A 22,672-nucleotide genomic window follows, 5' to 3' on the forward strand; every position below is an offset into this window, starting at 1 on the left:
GGAGGTGTGAGGGGCTGGCGACCCAGAAATGTGTCCTGTTTAAGACACGCAGTGCTCTGACCTCTTAAAGCTGTCAGGCTGGCTGTGTTTTAAACTTGGCTTTGGAGGGTGTGTTGCGTAGGTTGAAATTGAGGCCGTCAGGCCGGGCAGAGACTTTCTGTAGTCACCTCTGCTGTGGTTTCTTGCACTCACTTCACTATGCTCTGCAGCCTCCTGAGAAAGCGGGAGGAGGGGCAGGGAGCTGATGGAGGGGAGGACATGTCTTAGCAGAGGCTGCCAACAAAGATCCTGTTGTCTTGGCTTTTGAGCGATGGCATCACCTGCTTTCAAATGTCGTTGTGGTTTGAATGCTGGGGGAAGCAGACGAGGCCGCAGAGGGGGCTGGAGGGGTGTAAGGAAAGCTCTCCCCGTCTCTGTTGGATGATGAACTCGCTCTGCTCCCCAGCCCCTGACTTGGGGGGTTTGGGGCTCTCTGGGCCATTCCCAACACTGTTTTGAGTGGGCAGATGTTCTGCCTCCTTTCCCTGCAGACCCTTAGTGCCTAGTACAGGGGCTGGGGTTTTCAGAAGAGGCAGGCTGCCCTGCTCAAACAATTCTCCTTCTGCAAGGTTTGGTGAGTGCCTTCATAATTTATTTGAAATTCAAATCCATATCTGGGCCCAGCAGGCAAGGCAAAGGCTGCCAGGAGCCAGGCTGGCGTAGCAGGCAGAAGAAGGGGAGGAGGGAAGGAAGCATGGCTCCCCCCTTCTGCTAACCTGGTGCTAGTCCCTGAGCCATGCTGGCAAGTATCTGGGTCATACACACCTGGGACCCCTCAAGGTGCATGACCTGGGCACCCTCAGGCTCACCCTGCTGGCACCCTTGTGGCATGAATCATGGCTGCTGCCACTCTCTGCCCAGGCAGCCCCGAGTGATGGGGGAGTGTGGGAGAGGTGCAGTCTTGCTTCATCTGCCCTCGGCAGTGGGTTTTGGGGCGTGCTGAGACCCCTGAGGAGAAGCTCAACTTACTGTTAAGTCAGCCAGGTGAAGAATAAAGTGGATGTGACCTGCTAGAGAAGCATCCTGGGTCTAACCCTCTGGGTACAATTGAGGTTCTTTGGCAAAGGGCAGTGAGTGGTTCTTGCTCTGTTTTGGCCTTGGTGGCTGGATCAGGCATGAGGTGACTCTGGTCCCAGCCCAGAAGCCAGAGCGTGGTGCTTGGCATTTGCTGACTGCCTCTGAAGTAGGAAAGAAGACCTACCCTTTCCAACCAGGTTATTGTACCACCAGAGATACTGATCCATGCTCTGCAGGAGCATGGTGACAGCAGGGGTGGTGACACAGCAGCTGCAAGGACCCTCATGGGGGTCTGTGAACGCCGACACTGTGGGAAAAGCTTGGAGGGTGGAGGGCCAGAGCCAGAGCAGCAAAGCCACGGAGGGGGAGAACAGTGTTGTGTGCCGGGTGGCCAGATCTGTTTGTGGGGAGGGCTCGCTGACCATTCTCTTTGTGTCCCTAGACTCCACCTGCCCCACAAAGGTGTCTTCCCTTGTCTCCAGGGCAGCCAGCCCGGCCGATGGGGATCCAGGAGGATAAAGCACCGGCCGGCGGTGTATAAGTATGTGGTATTTTTATTGGCTTACATAGGCTGTGCAGTTCCAGCAGCTGCTGCATCGTTGCTGCTCAAGAGCTCTCCTCCCTCCCATCTACGTCTCACCCCACGTCACCCTCTTGTGTCTGCACTAACCAAGGCCACCAAAAGCCAGGCTGCCTGCCTGCTGTGTGTGTCACTAACCTCATTCTAGAGGGCAGCTTGCTGCTGGACTTTCATCTCCTAACGTGGCAGCCCCAGCTTTGCTGGTGTTTGGGACAGAGACCTGTCCAGGCCTTCCTCCTCCAGTTCCTAGCTGTCGTGGCCATGAGGGCTGTAACACCTAGATCCTATGCTAGCTGAGCACTGTGAAGACCTGAGATGAGAAAATTGAGGGGGCAGTTTAGCTGAATGGCCAAAGCATCCTGAAATTCAGGAGGGCTGGGCCTGCCAGATGTGGTGGAAACCCAGGGCCTGGAACATAGCCACAACTGCTGGGATGTAGTTACTGTGTGCAAAATGATACCTAGGCTAACAGTGGTGTTGGGGGCTGTGTGTGATTCCCAAAGAGATGTGGAGGTAGGGGAAGTCCCAGATCCTGTTCCTAGGCTCCCTATACCATAGTCTGTGTGGTACAGCACAGCGGCCTGGTGAGAATTTGGCTGCGCTTGTGTGACTGCTGTGCAGAAACAACAGGAAGACCTGTTCTGAAGACTGTTGTTTCCTGGTGTCTGCTAAATGGCTTCTCTGGGTATTACCCCATCTGCACAGTGTCCTGGGCCTTTCCGAGTTTCCTGCTCCTTGCCATGAGCAGTGTGTTTCTGATCACAACAGTCTTCAGCTTGTCCACCTTGTAGGCACAAAAGGCTTCATCCTGCAAAGGGAGAAGAACTCTTCTTGGTGCCACTTGGGAGTCTTCTGGGTGGAGATGTTATGGATAAGACTCTGTGTTTGGGTAGCTCTCTGCAAACTGGAGGTGGATGGGGTTTGAGAGTCCCAAAGTGCTGTGGGTTGAACACCAGAGGGCATGATCACTCTTCTGTACTGCATGCTGAAGGGATGATGGGGAGAGAAGAGCTCTTCAGCCCAGTTCTGGTCCTTTTCCTGGGGCTTGGTTCAGCTGGATGTTGTGGGATGTTCCCCATACAGGCACCTTGGCCCTGTCTCTCTTGCTACTGCGCCTTTGCTGGTTTTTCTTTCCTCCCTCCTGCAGGGGAGGGCTTTGCAAAGTGTCCACTCAGGGCTTGTTCAGCATCATGATGGGTGAAATGAGCAAGCTTGCTGGCGTTACCTTATTAGCCCCTGTCTTCTGTGTTCCCTAATGATCAGAGGCAAATCTCCAGCCAAAGAAAGGTCTTAGCTCACTGCTACAGTGGGTCTTATATCTTGTTGACCCCTCAGTGTTGTGCTACAGTATCTATCCAGCCTTTGTGCAGTTATTGTGCCTGGAGTCTGGATTGCTTTCCCCCCCTCTGATGATCTCCAGAGCACCCAATGTCGCCTGGTGCTACTGGGATTAAGCAAGCGAAGGTGTCAGACTGGGTGAAAAGCAGTAAGGGTATATTGGTGAAGTAACTAGTAGCTGTGTCTTCATAGCCAAGGCTGTTTGTGCCCCTAATGGCTTTTAGCTCCTGGGTGAAAGCTGCCAGCAGGAAGTTTTCAGAGCACCCATTGCACAGTCTCCATGCATTGCCTCCCTTTTCGAAGGAGTAAAGTCAATGTTATAGCATGGTAGGAATAAAGAAACTCAGTGAGCAGAGCTAGGCAGCACTGTGCTACCAGTCTGCATAGAAGGGTTAGCCCACATCAGAAAAGAGAGAGAGTGTTCTGCTCTCTGAACCAGCAACGCCGTTCTCCTGGGATCTCCTCTCCAAAAGACAGTGCAAGAAAAGAGCCCATCAGTGAGACTGCAGAAATTTCCAGGCAAAGGAGTATCAGGAGGAGAGAACAGAGAAGAAAAGGAAGCACATGAGATCAGATGTGCTGAAGGCACACAGAACAAAAAGGGTGGAGGAAAAAATCAACTTCTCCTGCCCTTCCATTTATAACAGAGGAACAAGTTGACATTTAGCAAAATTGAGAAGTGATAGATTTAACATTGCTAAAAGGAGTGACTTTAATTTTAATGTGAGGGGGCAGAAAAAAACTTGGAAACTCACTGCCACAAATTGAAAAAGTGAAACCAAAAATTAGACTTGATATCAGTAATAGGGTCATGGTTAAACCAACAAATGTCTTTCAGGTCGTAAGCCAGGGCGTGCTTTGCTTAGTCATGGGGTTCTGATGAAGGCTTGGGATGCAGAAACAGGAGGTGTCTTTCCTGTCTCAGCCTCAGGCTTTGTGTGGGGGATAGATTGGTCAGGACCTGGTTTCTCAGAGATGCTGAGCGGTGCCCCCGGTTTCCAGCCTCTCTCCTTTGTTGCAGACAGCTGTAGTGACTGCTGCTTGCTGTGTGGCTTCAGGTGTGTTTCCCTGAATGAAACAGGGGCCTCCTTGCTTGGAAAGCCTGACTCAAGGCTGCGTGGGGGAAAATGGTCGCCTGGAGCATCTTGGTTCAGAGCTGTGGTTTCAGCTTGAACACATCAGACTGAAACTTGTGATGGTGACACAGGGAGCTGATGGTCTCCCTTGCCTCCCATTCACATGCATGCACACATGTGGGGTCAAGGCTTAGTAAGTCATGGGGGGAAAGGGGAGGACAGCAGCAGCAGCAAGGTTGACTTGAGGAGAGAGCTCTGGTGCTTTGTTTTTGAGCTGCCTCTGGTGGAAGGGACTTGGAAAAGCAGTGAACTGGTCTCTTGCTGGTCCTGGCTATTTTGGTTTCCCCTGACCCTGTGACTTAGAGCAGAAAGGATTTCAGGGCCTTCCATGAGGCCTGCCTGAATCTGCACTGGGCATCCATCTGGGCTGTTTCCGTTTGGGTCCAGGTCATGCCAGCCCAAGACAGAATTCAGAACATGGTGCAGGTGAGAAGCAATAGCTGTGTCAGCAGGCAGGTCTCTGCTGTTCGTAGACTGCTAGAGATGGGAAGATCAGGATGGGCATGGAGCTGTAGCTGTCAGAAGGAAACACATTTGACTGGGCAAGGGAAAGAACTGTACAGATCTCTTACCATGTTCCTGTTTGTTGTGATCGGACATGATTTTAATTTCCTCTTCAATAAATACATTAGGAAAATATTCTGCCAGTCCCAGTAAGTGGATCTTAGCAATGGTGAACCTGCTGCCCTTCCTGGGGAGCCCTTCTAGAGCTTCTGCTCCTCAGCCATCCTTCTCCTGTGGTCACAGCCTGCACCACAGCTGCCCAGGGCCTGCGAGGACACAGAGACCAGCTCAACTGCTAGCGACAGCTAGCCCTTTCCCTGCCAGTGTCTTTGGAATAACGGGCAGAGTAAGGTAATTGCTGCCTCTAGCTTCTAAAAGCTCCAAACAAGTGCTTCCAGACTGGAAGTAGTCCAGAACTTTGCATCCGGGATTGCTGCAGGGCCTCAAACTGTCAGGGGAAGGAGCAGGGTGATTAATTGTGGGGTAAGCCCTGGGATCTTCCTGCAGCAGCCCTGAACAAAGGCCTTTTGGCACTAGGGAGGGAAGTAGAAATGAAGCATACTCTATGTAGGGAGAGGGATAGAGAGCTCCATCTTTCAGCAGTTGCCGGATTTGACAGGCAGCCTCGGCAAGCAAATGTTTCCTGCTGCCTTCCCTAGGGCGTCTCCAGCTCCCCTTCCCGGCCAGTGGTATGAGAACAGGGCTGAACACAACCACAGCGACGAGGTAAGCAGCAGCTTTGGTGGCGAAGGGATTTGCTAACGCATTCTCTCACACCCACGGCTCCTGACACTTTGCAAAGGCCACTTACTCCTTCTGCCGTGATAAAGACTGCAGCATGTAACGGTAGCTCAGCCTTCAGGCCTGGCTCCCCTCTGGTTAATGGTTTCCTGTGAACTGTTTTCAAGATACCCATCAGCAGCGCTGAAGCGGGAAGGCAGGTGGCCGTGTTTGATTTTGCTGCTCTGGCAGCAATCTCCATTGACGTTTTGTTATTATCATTTTACTGTATTCTTTCTCCAGTCCCCGAAGAGCACTGGGCATGGGCCAAATGCACATATGCACACTCACACACACACAAAGAGATCCCAGTCTAATTTTAGCTGTGACATGTATGCAAGGGGAACAAACAGTCAGGAGGAGATAGGGTGTGAAAGGACAAGGTCCCAGCTGTGGAATCGTGTGGTGACTCACTGCAGCCGAGTGCACTTCTATCAGATCTAATTGCCAGTGCTCATTTCTTAAATAAGAATAACCAGTGAGTCATTCCTTATGGGCATCGTAGAGCGAGCCAGTCTTCAGCGCACCTCCCCTCCACCGAGGCCCCATGCTGTGCTTACCTGCTCAATGTCAGTGAAGCTGCATGTGGCCTGGCTTTTGTGGCTCAGAAAAGGAGCTGGATTGCATTTCACCTGGAGCACTGGGAGCAGCAGAGTTGGTTACATCTGCCAGCTCTTAGGTACTCAAAGCAAGCGAAGGTCACCAAAGTCCCTAGGGTGGCTGAAGAACTTGAATTTGAGTGGCGAAGTGTGACGCGGAAAACCCCAGCTTGGCTGTGGGATCTCATGAGAGGTTTACAACATCGAAGGGAGATAAAATACATCTCTTAAATCTCTTAGTGGAGCCTGCTTGGATCAGATGCTCTGGAGCCTGATTTGTTTCGAGTTTCTGAAGCAGATTTGTTCTTTCGAGAGAGATGTGAATGATGATGTCAGTGGCAGGGGATATGAGTGTCTAGAAGAAATTCCTGGGGAAGAAGGCACGCAGCAAAACTCTGTGTTCATGCATATCCATTGTGTGTGCACATGTGTGCAGATGGGTGTGAATAACTGCTGTTAGCAGTGGCTGTAAGAGCCTCTAGCTGGTACTTTCTCTCAGTACTGTGTCCATCATCAGTCTTCCTGGATGCCGTGAATAGACAGGCTCAGCTTTTGGGCAAAGTGCACTACCTGCCATGTGGTACCAAGAAAGTGGTCTTGGTGGCTCCTTGCAGGAGGATGGTGCTTCAGGACAGGTCCTGGGCAGCTAGATCTGCCCTTACTCTCCCTACTGAAGGAGCTATGGATGCTTTCCTAGCACTTCAGCAGCAGTGTGTGAAATGAGAAAGGATGTTTGCACTGATGCTGTCCGTGCTGGGCTTGTTCTGTGTATAGATATAGTCTCCATGGCAGTCAGGTCAGCTCTGATCAGGCATGGAGAGTCCTTTATTTTTAATGATGCTCCAGAGAGGCAGGAGAGAATCACTTCTGTGGTAGATTCCTCCCATGATCTTTTTCGCTGCTTCAGGGGAAACTGTTGCATCCCATAGTGGCAAAAGTGGGTTGGCTGTGAAAGGTGTGAGGATACAGCACCTTGCTGTGTAGCCGTAGAGTGTCTGCTTCCAACAGGAGCTCCCTCCCCACCCCTGCCTGGCATGGCTTGCTGTGCAGGGAGTGATCAGGGCTTGCCCTGCACAGGGATACGAACCCAAATGTCAAAACAAGTTCACTTCCCAGAGGCAAGGTAGCTCTTTTCTCTGGAAGGGCGTTTTGCTGGTGTAGGCACAGTGCCTCTCCGTGCCCTCAGAGTAAGTCTGATTCAGTGGAAAGGTTGGTGTGGCATGGCTGGGGCTTGGGCATTGGTGCTGTTTTGAGAGCAGAGTGCATGGTTTGGGAGTGTGGGAGGCTTCCCGGGGAGGTGAACGGTTGCTGAGGCTGTCTGCAAGCATGACGAGGGACAGGCTGTGTGGAGAGGCCTGAGGAGAAGTGTCAGAGTGGCTGTAGCGCTGGATGAGGACATGGTGCTAATGGGGTAGGAGCTACACGTTATGCGTGCGCACGCAGGCTCACACAGCGCTTCCATGCACCGGCCCAGGGCTCAGGCTGTGCAATGCCGGTGTCCTTGGGGGCTGTGGGCTGGCACTCAGAGGGGCTGGGTGCCTGGCAAGGAGGGGACCACGTTTCTTTTTATGCCGTATCTCTCGGTCTCTCTCGCTGGGAGAGAGCCTGCCCCGGGACTGCTCAGAGAGGAAGTGCAGTTGGTTATTTTAATGAGCGCTGTCACGCTTTGCAGCATAAGGAGGAGGCGGAGGGATAAACAGAGCTCTTGCTCTCCAAACTAGGACTTGGTCCGCGAGGGCTGGCCCTCCACTTCTGCGCGGCCACCGCCACCCGCTCTTCACCTGCAGGGACCTCAGCTCCTCCGATCCAGATCAGGTCACAGAGGCTTTTCCCCCCCGCTCTCCCCTTCTTTCTCCTCCTTGCCCCCCCCCCCCCCCCATGTTTCACTCGTTTGGTTTGTGCTGGGTGGGGGATGGGAAGGGGCCAGAGGAGTGGACCTTCAGCTTGTGGGTATGGTCTGAGCAGGTGCCATGATCCACCATGCCTGTTACAGGGCAGGGAGGAGCAGACCCCAGAGCCACCTCTGAAACCCTCAGCCTGGCTCCTGCTGAGCTGTGCTCGCTCCCAGGGGCTGGAGATGGTTGCAGCAGTCCAGTGGGGCTACAAGCGTTCCCCAGGGCTGACACAGGGGCTCAGCAGTCCTGGACCCTGGGAAATGCAGCCTCAGTGGTGTTTTGCTGCACATGGCTGTTGCTTCCCTGTGGGAAGTAGGGGAGGGATTTTCCCTGTGAGAGGCAGATTTCCAGCTGCACAGTCTGCTTGTTGTTACAGCATTGGCTGTATGTTGCCAGCCCGTGGTCTATGTGGATGGAATAGCGGAAACGGCAGGGAGAGATATGCAGCATGGTGAGGACTGCGTGGCCTGGGGAGCTGGCCTCTCTGCTGCTGGGCTCCCTGGTCCCAGCAGCTTTGCCCCAGAACAGCTGGGAAAGAAGGACATAGATTTCTGGGCTCTCAGCACCTCCCCGTGTGCTGGTGGCTGTGGGACACTGCTTCTTCTGGGAACAGTAGGACAGACTCTTCCCGTTCGCAGTCGCAGGCTGGAGGAAGGCCTGCAGCTCCTTGTATCCTGCTGCTGTCTCTTATCAGATGGCTGTAGCTGAGTGTCTGGGACTCTGCTGGCTTTGCTACGTGCTTCTGGGAGGTCTGTGCAAACTTCTAGCCCTGGGAATCGCTGGGGCAGTTTGTGCTCTGTGTCCGTCACATTGGAGCCTTCTGGGAAAAGCTGCACTGCTCTCTTTATACCCGTTTCACTGCCTCTTCCTTGGGACTGCTGCAGTGACGGATGCTGCATTCCCCTGCCCAGAGAGGCACTGTGCCAGGAAGTTTTCCCCCCTCGCTCCCTGGGCACAGGGGGAGAACCCCAGGGATGCTCCAGGAGTTTGGATCAAACAGCTGGGTTGTGGGACTGGCCTCCCTTTAAATAGCATGTCCCTTGGGACCCTCCTCTACGTGAGGCGCAGAGCTGCATGTACCAAAGGAAGGCATCAGCTCTGGGGAGGAGGGTGAGAATCTACTAAATAAAACACAGATTCAGCCTTCCTGTGCACCCAGAATGCCAGGACCAGCCTGCCCAACTCACCAGTGCTTTGCTTTTGTGCGTGTAACGCTGCAAAGGGAGCTTTCAGAGATAAGGAACTTTTAACATCCTTCCGAGCCTGAGTCACTGCTAATGCTGACGTGATTTAAAATAACAACTATATGGACTGTTTAGCTCCCCATCCCCTGTTTTTGCTTGGCCCCTGCATGCTGATGTTGTTTGCTCTTCCTCTACACTTCATCTTGGATAATTCCCTGGCCAAGTCTTGCTTTTTGGCTCTTGGCACACCAGCCAAACACAGCAACAGATTGTTTAAATCAGAGCTGTCCAATTTCTTGATAACCAGGAGGCAGATTATTTAGTATAGTGGCAAATAAACTTCATAATGTTATGATGGTGGAAAGTTGTCAAGGGATATAAATGCCCAGACCCAGCCCAGGAGCCTCCAAGGAGACAGCTTCAGTTTAAATTAAGACAAAACACTGTCTTCCATGGATTTTGGGATGGAAATCACATTGTTGTAATGAGAACATTACTCTGAGCCTTAGGGTTGGTAAACTCTTGACTTTATGAAGCATAAATAGAGGGCCTGAGCCAGTCTGACAGACAAGCCTGAAGGCAGGCCTGAGGCCTGGCCTCCAGCAGCATGTTGAACAGGGTGTGTGAAGAGAGGCGAGGGTGCTAGGGCAGCAGGGTTTGCAGTGGTGCCGCAGGAGCGGTGCTGAACACAGCACTGAAATCCTCTCTGTGGTATGAGCCTTAGGCAGGTGCAGGCTGGGATTTAGGAAAGGAAGAGTGAGGAAACTGCAAATCATGTCACATCAGAGGGGCTCAGGGTGGCCTAGTTTGTGCTGAGAAGGCAGCGAGGGGGAGGGGACACCAGAACATCATGCAGAGCTTGGAGAGAGGCAGGATGTGGCTGCCACACAGAAAGATGGTGGAATTATGCTAAGAACTGTGAAAAAAGTGTCAGATCCTTCTACTTGCAGCTCCTGCTCTTCCCAACAAACTGAACTTTGAAAACATTTTCTTGTGAAGGGCCAGACAGGAGAGTGGGACAAAGGATCCCGTTCGTCTTGATCGAGGCATGGCCAAGCAGTAGGGACAGTGCCCAGGTTGCCGTGGGAAGAAATTGCTTGGGCAGTTCCTTCCACTTTGCCCTTTAGAGAGGTATCCCATAAAAATCTGCAAAGCAGCAACGTTTGGCTTCTTCAGCTTGCCTACAAACCCCTTGCAAGGCAGCCGCTAGCTCACGGGCAATGCCTCTGCCCCTTCCTTGCACTTTCAGAGAAAAAAGGTTAGAGGGCTGCATCTTCTCTGTTGAGTGGAGCTAGTTCTTGCAATGTTAAATCCTAGTGCTGCAGGAGTTTTTTTCTTTCTATATCCGGGTAAATACTGGCTATTTTCCCTCTCTCTAGGATTTAGTCTAACAGACTAATGAGGTGGGAACTTAGCTGCATTGTCCCTGCTCCAGAATTTTGACAGGCTGTCTCTTGAGTGACCTGTATTTGAACAGTGAAGATGTGGCCAGGGGCTGTGGAGGGGTGAGTGAGGTTGCAGATAGGTGGGTTGCAAGGCCTGGAGTGGAAGGGAGGAGTAAATCGGTTTAGCAGCACTCCCCAGAGTCAGGGCCTTCCTTCCTAAGGGCAGATGGGAGGCTGTTGGTTCTCTGGCATGCGTGAGGATAGAGAGGATCTGCTTAGCCCCTCTCCAGGCCTGGTGCAAAGGAGGAGTGAAGTATTGTGTTAGCTGGTGCTGTTAACTGCCAGCTCCACAGGGCCAGAGACACATTTTTCAACAGCTCTTAATTAAAATGTGTCAGTGAAGGTGCTTTCAGCCGGTGCCTTTAGTCTCCCGGGGACTCCTGGGTGCAGAGGGGATGAGGGGTGGTGCCAGCCCTCTACTACATGCCTAGTCTCCCTTTCCCCCACCTCACTGATGCAGTGGAGCACAGGGGGAAATCTGTTTTCCCTCCAGGCTGCAGAGCTTTCTTGACTCTTCATGGGAGTCCTATCTCCTCCTCCCAGCACACATGCATGCATGCATGCAGAGACATTCGCCTTTCAGCAGGAATCAGGTTCCCGTGGCATGATGAAGTCAGCCAAAGTGAGGCACCGGTGTAGAACTAGATGGTGCAGGATGGAAGGGGGCTAGAGCTTGGATGTTTATGGGCTGCTTTAGGAGAGGAGTACAAGAAGGGCTTTTTCAATGGTGAAGTGTTTCCTTTGGACTTTTGGTGAGCATATGGTTTGTGTTTAAGCATGTGTGTTTAAGCACATGTGACTAAGCATGACAGGAACTACCTGAGTTGACAGATGAGCGTCCTCTTCTCTTGGACATGGCAAGAGGGAAATGGTGAGGGTCCTGTTTTAATCTGCTTGCTGGCTTTGTTGATGGCAGGATCAGCTGGTTGGCATCCCCAGCTCCTGGAAGAGTGAAAATATCCAGAAAGTCTATAAATGGTGTGGGATTCATGTTAGTGGTGGCTGTCTGCAAAGCCTTGTCTCATCCCTGGTGTGTACTGTGTAGTAATCTGCCCTGGGCATTGGCAGTCAGAAATGATGCTGAACTGGTACCATTTCACTCACTGCATTGCTGTCAGCCAGGGTGTCTGGGGTGTGCTGTGAGATTCTTGTCCCCTGAAATAAAGCATGTGGGCAAGTTTTGCTTCTAGCTGTCTTGTGCAGGGATCCCTCTACCCTTTGGTGTCTGGAATGTGTCAGACCTTGCGGTTGTTAGGATCAGGTCCCTGTGCTGGCTCTGTGGTGATATTGTAGAGCAGAAGCTTGTCTGTGCGGGAGCAGGGGGCTGGGAGTTTAGTTCTTGTTTAGCAGAGTGCTCCACAGGAGCAGTTAGCAGCCTCTGCGCTAGGTCTGCATGCTGGTGCCCTCCTGTCCAGTCTATGTGTGCAGACCTAGCTGCAAAGTGCCCTGACTGTTGCAGCAGGTACACCTTTGAGCTTTACAGCGTCACCTTCTTCTTTCCTCTGGCATGGAAGCAGGCTAGGAGGAACACACAGGCACCAGAAGGGAAGGAAAAAAGTCTGGGAGAGAGTTGGTCTGGGGATGGAGGAGGGAAGGGAGCTGAGAGAAGTAATGAGACAGAAGAAGAATGACAGGAAGGTACAGAGAGGTCAGACTGACATTGCTGCCTATCCCTTCTGATGTAGTGCAGCCCAGGCTGTGCTCCTTGGGCTACCTACACTTCTATTTTAACAGCAGGCTGGGTGTCACGTGTCTGGTAGTCAGTGTGTAGCAGGTGACCAGCAGCTGCAAACTGGTGACTTGCACCAGACAGGAAGGGAGGGAGTCCTTGAGTTTGGTGAACCGAAGTGCCCGGTAACACTGACAGATTTCTTATCAAGTTAACAAAGCCCTTAGAGGTTGTCTGGAGTGACTTGCTGTCACTGTTGATGCTCAGGCATTCCTGACAGGGGCTTCCAAGCAGCTCCCTGCAGAGACGGGCACTGTGGCCCACACGTGCTCAGACTTTGGAGCTGCGGGAAGTCCTCTGTAGCTGAACACACGTGACCAGCCAGTCAGTTTCTAAGCCCCTGCCTTGTTGTCTTGCTAGCAGGGAGGTGTGAAGTCTCCTGGATCAATGTAAGGGCTCACTTGGAGATGGATAGGGACCTGTTTCCCTCTGAGTGCCCTGCATTCTGCTGCCTTGAGGGGTGACCTTCATATTATGGCGGTAATCTCCTCCTCCATGGTGTGAGAGTGATGGTGCAGCAGAGGATGTCCTTGGCCACACTTTGCCCTGGGAATACTGTGCTCTTGTGACTCAGGAGCTAGGGATCGAGGTGCTGTGGCCCATGTAGGCGGTGGCACTTGCTGCAGTTTGTCAAATGAATGAAGCTTAAAATAGAAGGTGAGCACAGCCTGTAGTTCACCCCCTCACGCCACACAGCTATTTTGCACCCTGCTTTGAAAGACTCATAGTTTGGACTGAGTCTTCCCGCCCCTGTGCTGGAAGTGCGGGGGAAGCTGTTTGTCATTACTAATACTGGAAGGTGGTCTGTGTCCCCAGCACCAGGAGACTCTGGGCTAGCTCAGTGTGCTTGCCTCAGTCTCGTGAGTGGCAGCTGGGTGTGCAGCGTTAGTCACACATCAGCTGTGATGATGAATGGGAACTGAGTAGGGCTGGCTTTGACAGTAAACAGGAGAGCTGCTGCACACGAGGTAAGTGTTGCAGTCCCTGCTGTGAAAGCTGTTGGTGGCTTGTGCAGCCCACAGACTTTCCACCACTGTGTCAAAAGCACAGGGGAGGGCTGCTGCTGTTCTGCCCTCCCTTCAGAGGTGTGTATGCTTCAGTGCTGGCTGGAGAGATCTGCCCAGTTAGGTGAGAGCTGGTGTTCCCTGAGGTAGTGGTAGCTGTACTCAGTAACAGGTTGTTCTCATACCTTTTTGCCCTTATTCTCATGAAGTTGCCCCCTCAGACAGCTTCTGGCTCTCTTTTATTTGCCTGATGTAGGACAGATTACAACTTAGATGTAAATTTTGTGTAGAAACAAACTGCACAGAGTTTGGGAACTTGCTGATAGTTGCTCACCTCACCGCAATCAAAGCCCCAAAGGATGTCTTGACCCATATGCTCTCTTCCCCATCTGTGACAGGGGCTGGTGGTTGATGCTTCTGAGAAAGGGACACCTTCCTTGGCAAACCTAATCCATGTGGGTTGCTCTTTCCTGTGTGTTGGAGAGGGCTGGCTGGGGAACCTGAGGGAGAGGAGTATTCAGTAGCTAATGTGTGGGAGCCAGAAGGGGAGCAGGGACAGGGTCTCAGTGGAGGTGGTATGGAGACAGCAGAGTATGTGGAAAGACTTGAGTATCAGAGCACTGAGAGGATGGGGTAGTGCAAGCTTGTGATGGAAACAATGTTGGAAGGCAACCTGTGGTATCTCAATGCGGTGGGGGATGTGATGGGGCTGGAAAGGCAGCCTGGAATCTCTGTTGCTTCTGGGTCCTGGCAGGAAGAGGCCAGTTCACTGGAGGGGGGCCAGGGAATAATAATGAAGGGGAAGGACTGAGCAGACATGTGGCACAGCATCCATGTACACAGCTAAGAAGGGCACAGAGGGCTTGTTCAGTACAGTATACAGGGGTTTGCTTGAGGCTATTGGAACAAAGCAGAATAACAGGAGCTGAGTACCAAGAAGCTCTCCCTGACATGGGCAAAGCCTATGCCTGATGGACAGTTCATGTTTTGGCCTAAGAATCAGCTTTTCTGGTTTCGGACCTACCACCACCATGGAAGGCATGGGTGCTGGATATTTTGGTGACTCTCTAGAGAGCGCCGTCCCCTTATCAGGTGATCCACCAGCTCTGCATCCACTGAAGTTACGAGATGCGAAGTTTTCTTCTTAGATCCATTGGACTTTCCAGGGCTTTTAGATCCTGCCACTGAGGTTAGCTCTGTCCTGAGAGTAATAGCTTGCAGCCTTCTCTCAACCCCCGGGGAGCTTCCTGCAGCCCCTTCTCAGCTCTCAGGGGCAGCACTGCTGGCTGTCCGTGGTCTGGGGTGTGTTCCTGCTTCAGCAGTCTCTCTCTGCTCACTGATGCTAGGCTGGGAGCACAGGCAGGAGGTTGAGGCTGAGGAGCACTGAGGGGTCAGGCTAGAAAAAAACCTCCCAAAAGCTCCGATTGAAGATTATGAGCACACCAGAGCTGCTGACTTCTTCCTCATTCACAGCAGCAGATTGTAATGATAATGTAAAGCTGCCTGTAAGTAGAGTTGGTATCCTAGTGCATGCAGCATTATTTGCTTTCCCTCCCACCCTGCAAATGCTGGACTGCCTCCATCCAGCCTGCTTATCTAACTTAACTGGGTGATGCAGTCTGCAGAACAGTAACAGGCACTGCTCCTGATCCATCTTGTCAGGTGCAAATGGTCTTTTAAGAGAAACCTGCAGATCCCAGGAATGTGCAAGTGTTAGGCCAAAGGCTTTGAAGACTTAGATCTGGTTGGACTCCTCTCCCTGCAGTGCGTGGTTCTCTTGCTGCTCTGCTCACGGCTCTGCCAGTGCACATCAACCCTGGGCAGTCTATGCCTCGTTGTCCTCAGTCCCCCTGCTCTGCCAGCAGCAGCTCTCAACACCCAAGATATACCATTTGGCAGCTCAGGTTGCAAGTAAGATGCAAGAGATAGAATGGTGAAGGATTTCCCCATCTGAGCTGCTGCATGGTACCATTATGGGCTGTCAAATGATTTCCCAGTAATACCCTTCACCACTGGGGGCTGGAACAAGAGTCTGTGTGCTACTTTCTGACAGCCCTGAAGATAAAAAAGAACCCTAATCAGCTAGTCACCAAAACATAAATGTCAGGCGAAGGTTCTTGAAGCAGATTTCTTCACAAGACCGTGGTGCAAAAAGGAAGGAAGCTGTGTTAAGAGATCTTCCTGCCCATAGCAGCAGCTTGGCCAGCAGCACACCAGCCTAAATGTTGGTGGAATATGTAGGACAAAGGGAGCACCCATTCAACTCATTTGGGATGTCGTCTGGCAGTACATCTCCCCTGGCAACTAAACATGGTTAAAAAGAGTCTGTTGCAGTTTGCATTCCCAGGCAGTGTTCTCTGTTTTTTATTAACCTGTTTCATCTGTTTAGACAATTTTTAGGACTATTGTTGATAATCTGGTTTACTGTGCTATCCCACAAATGATGGGGGAGGGACATGAGTAGCACATTGCAGAATCAAGGACAGTCTGGAAGCAGAGTGATTGGCAGAACATGCTTATGCCCCCTGCGAAGCTGTGCAGGCCTGGGTGGTACGATGGTTAGATGGTTAAACGTGCTAGCGATCAGTTAGCGCTGGGCGTATCTGCATTGTTCGCTGTGGTGGAACTTGAGAAATTCCTCTGAGAAGATGGCACTCTGGTTTTACTTTCAATTCAGCAAGGCTTTAACTCCTTCGGTGCTGCTGTCTGAGCTGCAGATCCCTCTGGAGAGTGTTGCTGTACTTTCTCCCCTGCCTGGACTATGTTGCTGAATACAGTAGTAGCACAGGGAATAGCAGTGAGACTCCAGAAACTACAGAGCTAGCTTCCTTGCCTACCAGGCTGGGGGGGACTGAACCATGTCTTGTCCTCCCCAAAATGCAAACCTGGCTTTGTAGTCCTCTCTAAAAGAAGTAGAAGTACAGCCCAATGGGTTGCTTGCGTTACAAGAACTAGCAAAATCTCCTGTTTGGGATCCAGAAAATAGCACCCATGTGCTCTCTTAATGCATATCCCAAACAAAAAGGGAAGCATCTGTCTGACAAATCTACCTCTTCCCATGGCCCCCAGGGCAGTTGAGGTTTAGGCCAAGATGTTCTAAAGGTCTTCTAGTACTGCTGACCAGCAAGTGAGTGCATGAGAAGAGAGGAAGACAGAAATGAGTGCAGCTAAGCTTAGTGCAGTGGTGAGTGACATGGCTGTACACTCGTGATGGGTAGAAGAGCAGCCTTGTACAGCATGGAGAGGTTGCTGCAAGTGGCAGTGATGGCTTGTGTGTGCCTGCAGGCTGCGTTAATCTGGAGCGCCCTGGCTCTGTAGCACTTGAAGAGCCAGAAATCTGTTTCTACCAACCTGTGAGTGTCAGTGTCTCTTGAGTTGTCCTCAGATAAACCCTTTCTGTTTAGAGGTTGAAGACAAGCAGTGGCCAGAGGGTCAGAAGAGAAACATTCACTCTAGAGCGGAGGAGCACTGGAATTAGTCAGATTCAGTCTCTTCCTTTTAAACCTTTGCTTGCCAAGCTGAGAATGCTTAAACCAGTGCTGTAGCAGCTTCCATCTGTGGCCCAGTGCTTTTCACGGACAGCTGCAATGCCCTGGCAAACTGTCAAGCTTTGAGAGCTGGGCAAGGAAAGCTCGAAGGTCATGTTAAAGCGCTTTCCACCAGGAGGGAATTTCTGAGCAGGACAGATAAGATGATTTTCCTAGCCCACCTCCACTCCAGCTCCCTCTGCCAGCCGCTACCAAATCTACATGCCCCACTTCTACTGGCCTTGTTTTTCTTCTTGTGAATTTGTAAGTGCTTAGTTTTCATTTGCATCCAGTTCTGTGGGGCTGGTGCTTAGGCAGAGTAGTTACCCCTGGAAAACCAGGAGGGCCAGCACAAGGGGATAAATGAGGGTGATGGGGGGTAGTGAGCAAGGGCTGATCCCTTCAAGCAGTGCAGGGGCTATTCTCCACAAGGTCATCTAGAGGAGAGCTCAACCTCTGCAGCCCTTGGAGCAGTCCAGCAGGTATTTCTGAGCACCTTCTCCAGGGGAAGCCTTGCTATCCTTACCGAAGGCATCAAGTGCCATGTGCCTTTGTTCCATCCAGTTCAGCACATGAGATTGTAGGAGAGGCTTTGTCCCTTTTAATGGGAGCCTCCTCCCAGCTGCTCCAAGTCAAGCAATTAACCCTTTAACACCTCCAGCCCCCTAAATTCGCTGTTTCTTTTTTTTCCCACCCTCTGCACCCTCTCACCTTCTCTCCTCTGCAGGGAAGTAGTTGCAGGAACCAGCTGTCATCCCAGTGCTGACAGGAGGCTGCATTTGAATGCTGAACTTTTTCTGTGCCTTACAGTGCTGGGAGCTGGGAAGTCTGAAGAGGGCTGGGCTGGTTTCTGAGAAATTGAAAATGGAAGCTATGAAGTGCAAAAGAGGGGTTAGGACTATGTTGATCCTGCCATGGTGAGCATGGGATCCAGAGGGAACTAGGAACAGCATGTGATGCCTGCCCTGCCATCACAGCACCCTTGACTAAGCTGTGAAAATAAACCTAGAAACTGCCTTAAGAAGAGGGACAGCTTTGTTTGTCTCTAAACTCAAGAGGACAGGGTGCATTGTGGCCCAACTGCTCCTGCGGTGCTTTTAAGCAGCGAGTAGTGTGTTGTATATCAGAGGCCAGTCCCAGTCTTGCCACTTGCTCCAGGTGGAGGCATCCCAGTGTCCAGCTGTTTGCTCATTGCTACCCGCTGAGGCACCAGATAAGGCCTTCAGACCTCTCCCTATCCTTTTCTGCCTGTTTAGAGAGGGCCGAGGTGGGGAGAGGCAGAGCTCGGCAGCAACCATATAGGTCTGGCAACTGAAGTGGGTTTCTTGCTGTTTCACCTTCCTCCTGCCCTCTCCCTTCTTCTGTGCCCTGTGAGCTCTGGGCCATCCCCTGGCCTGTCACTGCTTTGATCTTTGTAGCCTTGCCAGGAGGCTCTTTAATTGTTGGTTTCTATGTTAACAGCCACTGTTCAGCTGCCACCCTCAGTGCTATGGAAACCTTTTTTAAGAGGCACTTCCAGAGGAAGGGGCTCTCGGGGTCACGGCATGCCAGCGTGGTGGCAGTGCCCACAGGTAAAGCCAGGCGACGCTCCCAAGTGGGCCTGCCCTCTGCCTCACTGGCCCAGCGCCGAGGCAGGTCCGGTACGGCCCTCTCCTGCCTGGGCCGGCCCCAGCAGCCCAGCTCCCACTCCCGGCGCCGCTCCAGCACCACACCGCCATGCCTCAGCCCCCGCTTTGCTGTGCAGAAGAAGCGCAGGGGTCAGGTGCGATCCATCGATACCCACTTGATGGGCCCTTCCATGCTCCTGGCCAGCCTTATCCAAATGAGAGAGGAGGGGAAAGGGGTGCCCTGTGCCGACAGCTCCGGATCCGAGTCCCTGGAGGACAGTGGCAGCAGGGAGGAAAGTGTGGCCGCTGGGGGAACGGAGCCGGGCAGGCATGGGTGGCGGGCTGAGGAGACCTGGCTCTCCATGCTCCCTGTGCTGCGGCCGCTCCACGTCAGGCCACTGCTGAGGGGCCCCCGCTGCCTGCGTCGCAGATCCTCCCATCGCCTGCCCACTGAGTTCGTGTATGGCAGGGCTGCCTATGGCCTGCAAGGGCGCTACCGCCGCCTCAGCCAGCACCGGCGTTCGAGTGATGCCATGGGGCCTGGGGCGCTGCTCTCCCCGGGCCAAGCGTGGCTGCTCCCCAGGAGGTGGATGGGTGCAGCCAGAGCCAGGCACCCTGCTGCTGCCCTCTCCGAGTGCCTGGGATCGGAGTCTGCCTGCCCTGCCGCCCCCGACAGCTGGAGCCCCAGGCTGCTGTATGTATGGCGGTATGTGACGTTAGCAAGGCAGCATCTGAGAGAGGGGAAGTGGATGTGGGGCTCCAGGTTTGCCAGGACTGTGATGGGGAAGGTGGGAAGGGGTAGGGGCTTGGCTTGAGGCCCCGAGGCCTTTTGTGTCAAATGGCCAGGGTTGGAGAAGGCTGTGCTGGGCCTCGCTGCTGTTGCCTCCTGCTGCTGTCAATGTCTTTGCAGTGCTGTTTGTGTCCCCAGAGGAGAGCAAGGAGCCAGAGTCTCCTTTGCAGGTCGCTGAGGGCTGAGATAGTTTTCTGTTTCTGTCTGATGCTCTCACCACAGCCCGTTGGGGCTTGCCTCACATCCCCTTGCAGCTCATACAAAGTACCTCTGTATTCGCTGCCTTCTCCCAGCCCAGGCATGAAGAAAGGTGTCAGGGCTCTTTCTGGGTTAGAGGTGGGTATTGTCTAATTTCTTCAGGTGACTAAACCCGCTGGTCCTGTCCTCCACCCTGACATACCTGAGGGAAGCTCATCAGCTCCCTAGTTCCAAACAAGCAGCTGCTTTGCTCCAGGCAATTGTGCTGGACTCTGAAAATGCCCCAAGCTCTGAGGTGCCTTTGTATGTGGTAGCTATGGGGAGCCGCATTGGGGCAGAGGCTCCAGGCTGCCCCTGCACACGCAGCCCCACCTCCACAGCTTGGAGGAGACTGCTGGTGGGTATCCTGGACTGTCATGCAATGGGCCTATCATCCCTGAGGGCTTTGATCCAGCAGGTCTAGCCTGTCTTTTGCCGGATGTAGGATGTCTTCTGGTGAGGTGTCAGCAATGTGGCCAGCACCTCTGCATCCCACAGGGGCCGACTTGCAGGAGGGCTGGGTCCTGGGGGATTTGCTGCATTTCCAGCTGCTTGGTTCTGAGGATGGTTTTCCTCTCCAGTATCACTGTCTATCCCAGAGGCAGGCTGTGCTTTGGACACATTCCTCCTCTCCTGATCTAATAGCCAGCCCTCTTGTGTCTTCCAGAAAAGCTATTGCCAAGTCCAGCCTCCAGCACATGGTAGCCCAGCCAAACCCTGCACCATCCCTGAGGAGCGATTTGGAAAGGCAGATACGCAGCACTGTGGACTGGAGTGTGAGTTGCATCGCGTTTTGCCGGGCATCACATGGGATGGGTTTCGGGACAAGAAGCAGCGGGCTCTTCCCAGGCCGAGGCATCCCAGGTGACTTTGGCTTTGATACATTTGCAGCCTCTACTGTTGCCACCTGCTGGTGCCAGCGTCTGTGCTGCTGGCGGCACCCCTTGATGCTGTGAGAAGGGGCTGTGCAGGCACAGGCAGTTGCCTGGGAGGATGGCACAGCTACTTAACTTCTATCTCTTCTGCCCCCGGCAGTGGAGGTCTCCTGGCAAGTGGAGTCCGTGGGGCACAGAGCTCTCTTTGGCATGTGGGCACCAGCCTCTGCTCCAACCCTCTTCCTGCAAAGGCAAAGCCAGGCAGGTTTTGAGCTGCACCCTTAAGTCAAGGAACAGGCTGTTTCAGGAGAGATGCCAGCACTGAATTTGCCAAGGTGCCTCCTGTCAGGGGACAACAGAAGCAGCCCCACTTTATGGGACACTTTGCAACTAGGCTGTAGGTTTTTCCCTAGGATCTGAGAGAGAGGAGAGTTGATTTCCTGGGGCCCTCTCATTTGCAATGGGGTGGACTGTGGCAGCAGCTTTGTGAGGTTTCCTCTCTCCGGGTGTTTGCCCTGGCTGTTCTGTGCATCTTGTCTCCCTGCCTACATCTCGCCCCTGCAACCCCCACATCGAGTTATTTTGTCCCTAGCACAAAGCATTTTAGGAGATCAGGTGATCGTTTGGGGGTGCTCTCAGAAAAACACAGCGTTGGCTTGTGCATTTTAGGAGACTGCAGTCTATGGGGAGCACATCTGGTTTGAGACCAATGCCTCTGGGGATTTCTGCTATGTTGGGGAGCAGAACTGTATGGCGAAGCTGCTGGTAAGTCACCTGGGGTCACCTGCATCCACTGGCAAGATCCACGGAGGTGGGCTGTGCTGCCACCCGGCGGAGAGACTGTGAAGGTCCTGCTACTGCCTGGTGCTGGGGGAAGCGCAGGGGGGATTGGGAAGCTAGCAAGGGGGAGGGACAGTGTGCTCTTTTTGCCAGTGCGTGGTGGGGGGCCACACCCCTTGTTTGAGCCAGTGCTGCCATTCAGTTTGTAACAGGAACCCGACACAGGTTTGCCAGCAGGCCGCAGGCGATGTTCTGGGAAGAGGCTTCGGGATTCCGTGCACTCAGAGGGATAATCTGATTCTACCTTCTTTGGAAAGACCATTCAATAGAGGGGAAAAATGAGCAATGGAGACCCAGCCCTGACATTGCCTGACCCCACCTGCAGGACTGCCCCTAGGCAAATTTTAGGGGATGCTGCAGCAGCAAGGGAGAGCAAGGCTCTCCTTACTTGCAGGCTGGATCCTACCCGAGATGTTGGACACCAAGCAGTGATGCTATCCTGTGTCTGCCTACTGGGCTTGCAGTGTGAGCCCAAGCTCTAGGCCAGTGCTGCACAAGTGCCTCCCAAACCACCTTCCAGAGTGTGCTCAGGCAGTGTCAGAAGAGGCCAAGGACTGATCATGCAGTAGGAGAGCACCTTCCTGCCCTGCTGCAGACTGGAGAGCATCTATTCCAGGCACATTCTTAGTCCCTTTACTTGCAAGAAGTCTGGGTTGTATTTAGCTTTCCTGTAGGACTTATTCTACATCCTGAAAAATATGAAGAAAGGGTGGGGGGAAGATGAGCTTGCCAGTCTGAACACTGCTATTCACATGGATGCTTTTCCTCCCCTTTTCTTATCCTCCAGCAAAAACCACTCACCAGGCGTAAGTGTGCAGCCTGCAAGATTATAGTGCATACTCCCTGCATAGAACAGCTAGAGAAAGTGAGTAAAGACTATTCAAGCCCTCTCTGTGTCTTGCAAAGCTGGCCAGCCCTTCTTCTGAGACTTGTAGTGAATCCCAAGAAGATTGGGTCTGACTGTTGTCATTGCAAAAAGAGGTTTTTTTAAGGAGATGATTCCAAAAGGGGTGTCTAGCAACATGATTAAGACCCCAGACCTCATCTTGTTCACTGAGAGAGGCATCTGGTGGGTTTCACAGTCACTGAACACCTCCAGAAGTTCTGGGGCTGCTGTAGCAAAATTAACTCCAGTAGGTTTTCTTCAGGTGATGGTGTCACTAATTCCTCTCATGTGTGTTCAATCCACAGATAAATTTCCGCTGCAAACCTTCCTTCAGGGAGTCAGGATCCCGGAATGTACGGGAGGTGAGAGATGTGCGTGGGACTCTGCCTGTGTTTGCCCGCTTGCCTTCCTGGTTTGATGGTGGAGGCCACGGGTGGTGCCAGTATGTTGCCTGTCCAAGTGCAGGCATTGTGCTGCCTCTTGGCACCAAAGAGGTGACCTTTTAAAGGAATGTTTCTTTGCAAGGCAGCAGCACAGACTTGTTGTAAGTGGAGAAATCACAGGCAGCAAAAGGTAGATCATCTGCCAGTTTGCATGTTCAAAAGCTCCTGTATCTGCATGGGGGAACCCTGCAAACAGTGTTTCCGGTGAGGGTTTTTT

At 52.7% G+C, this 22,672-nt stretch overlaps 1 protein-coding gene across 10 annotated transcripts in view; it reads left to right on the forward strand.

The window, feature by feature from the left end:
* Positions 1–22,672, forward strand: part of DGKZ (diacylglycerol kinase zeta) — a 57,249-nt gene that overhangs the window by 11,141 nt on the left and 23,436 nt on the right. For 3 of the 10 annotated variants that reach the window (XM_064512661.1, XM_064512662.1, XM_064512663.1), the window contains exons 2-5: positions 20,079–20,187; positions 20,956–21,051; positions 21,914–21,991; positions 22,318–22,374. In XM_064512661.1, coding sequence (XP_064368731.1) covers positions 20,079–20,187; positions 20,956–21,051; positions 21,914–21,991; positions 22,318–22,374 — 340 coding nt within the window. Of the gene's footprint in view, positions 1–1,498; positions 1,598–18,098; positions 19,091–20,078; positions 20,188–20,955; positions 21,052–21,913; positions 21,992–22,317; positions 22,375–22,672 lie in introns of those variants that run through there. The other 7 variants (XM_026107523.2, XM_064512659.1, XM_026107522.2 and 4 more) reach the window with 6 other exon arrangements.

The sequence above is a fragment of the Dromaius novaehollandiae genome, chromosome 5 (genome assembly GCF_036370855.1).
Source record: "Dromaius novaehollandiae isolate bDroNov1 chromosome 5, bDroNov1.hap1, whole genome shotgun sequence".
Lineage (NCBI taxonomy): Eukaryota > Metazoa > Chordata > Aves > Casuariiformes > Dromaiidae > Dromaius > Dromaius novaehollandiae.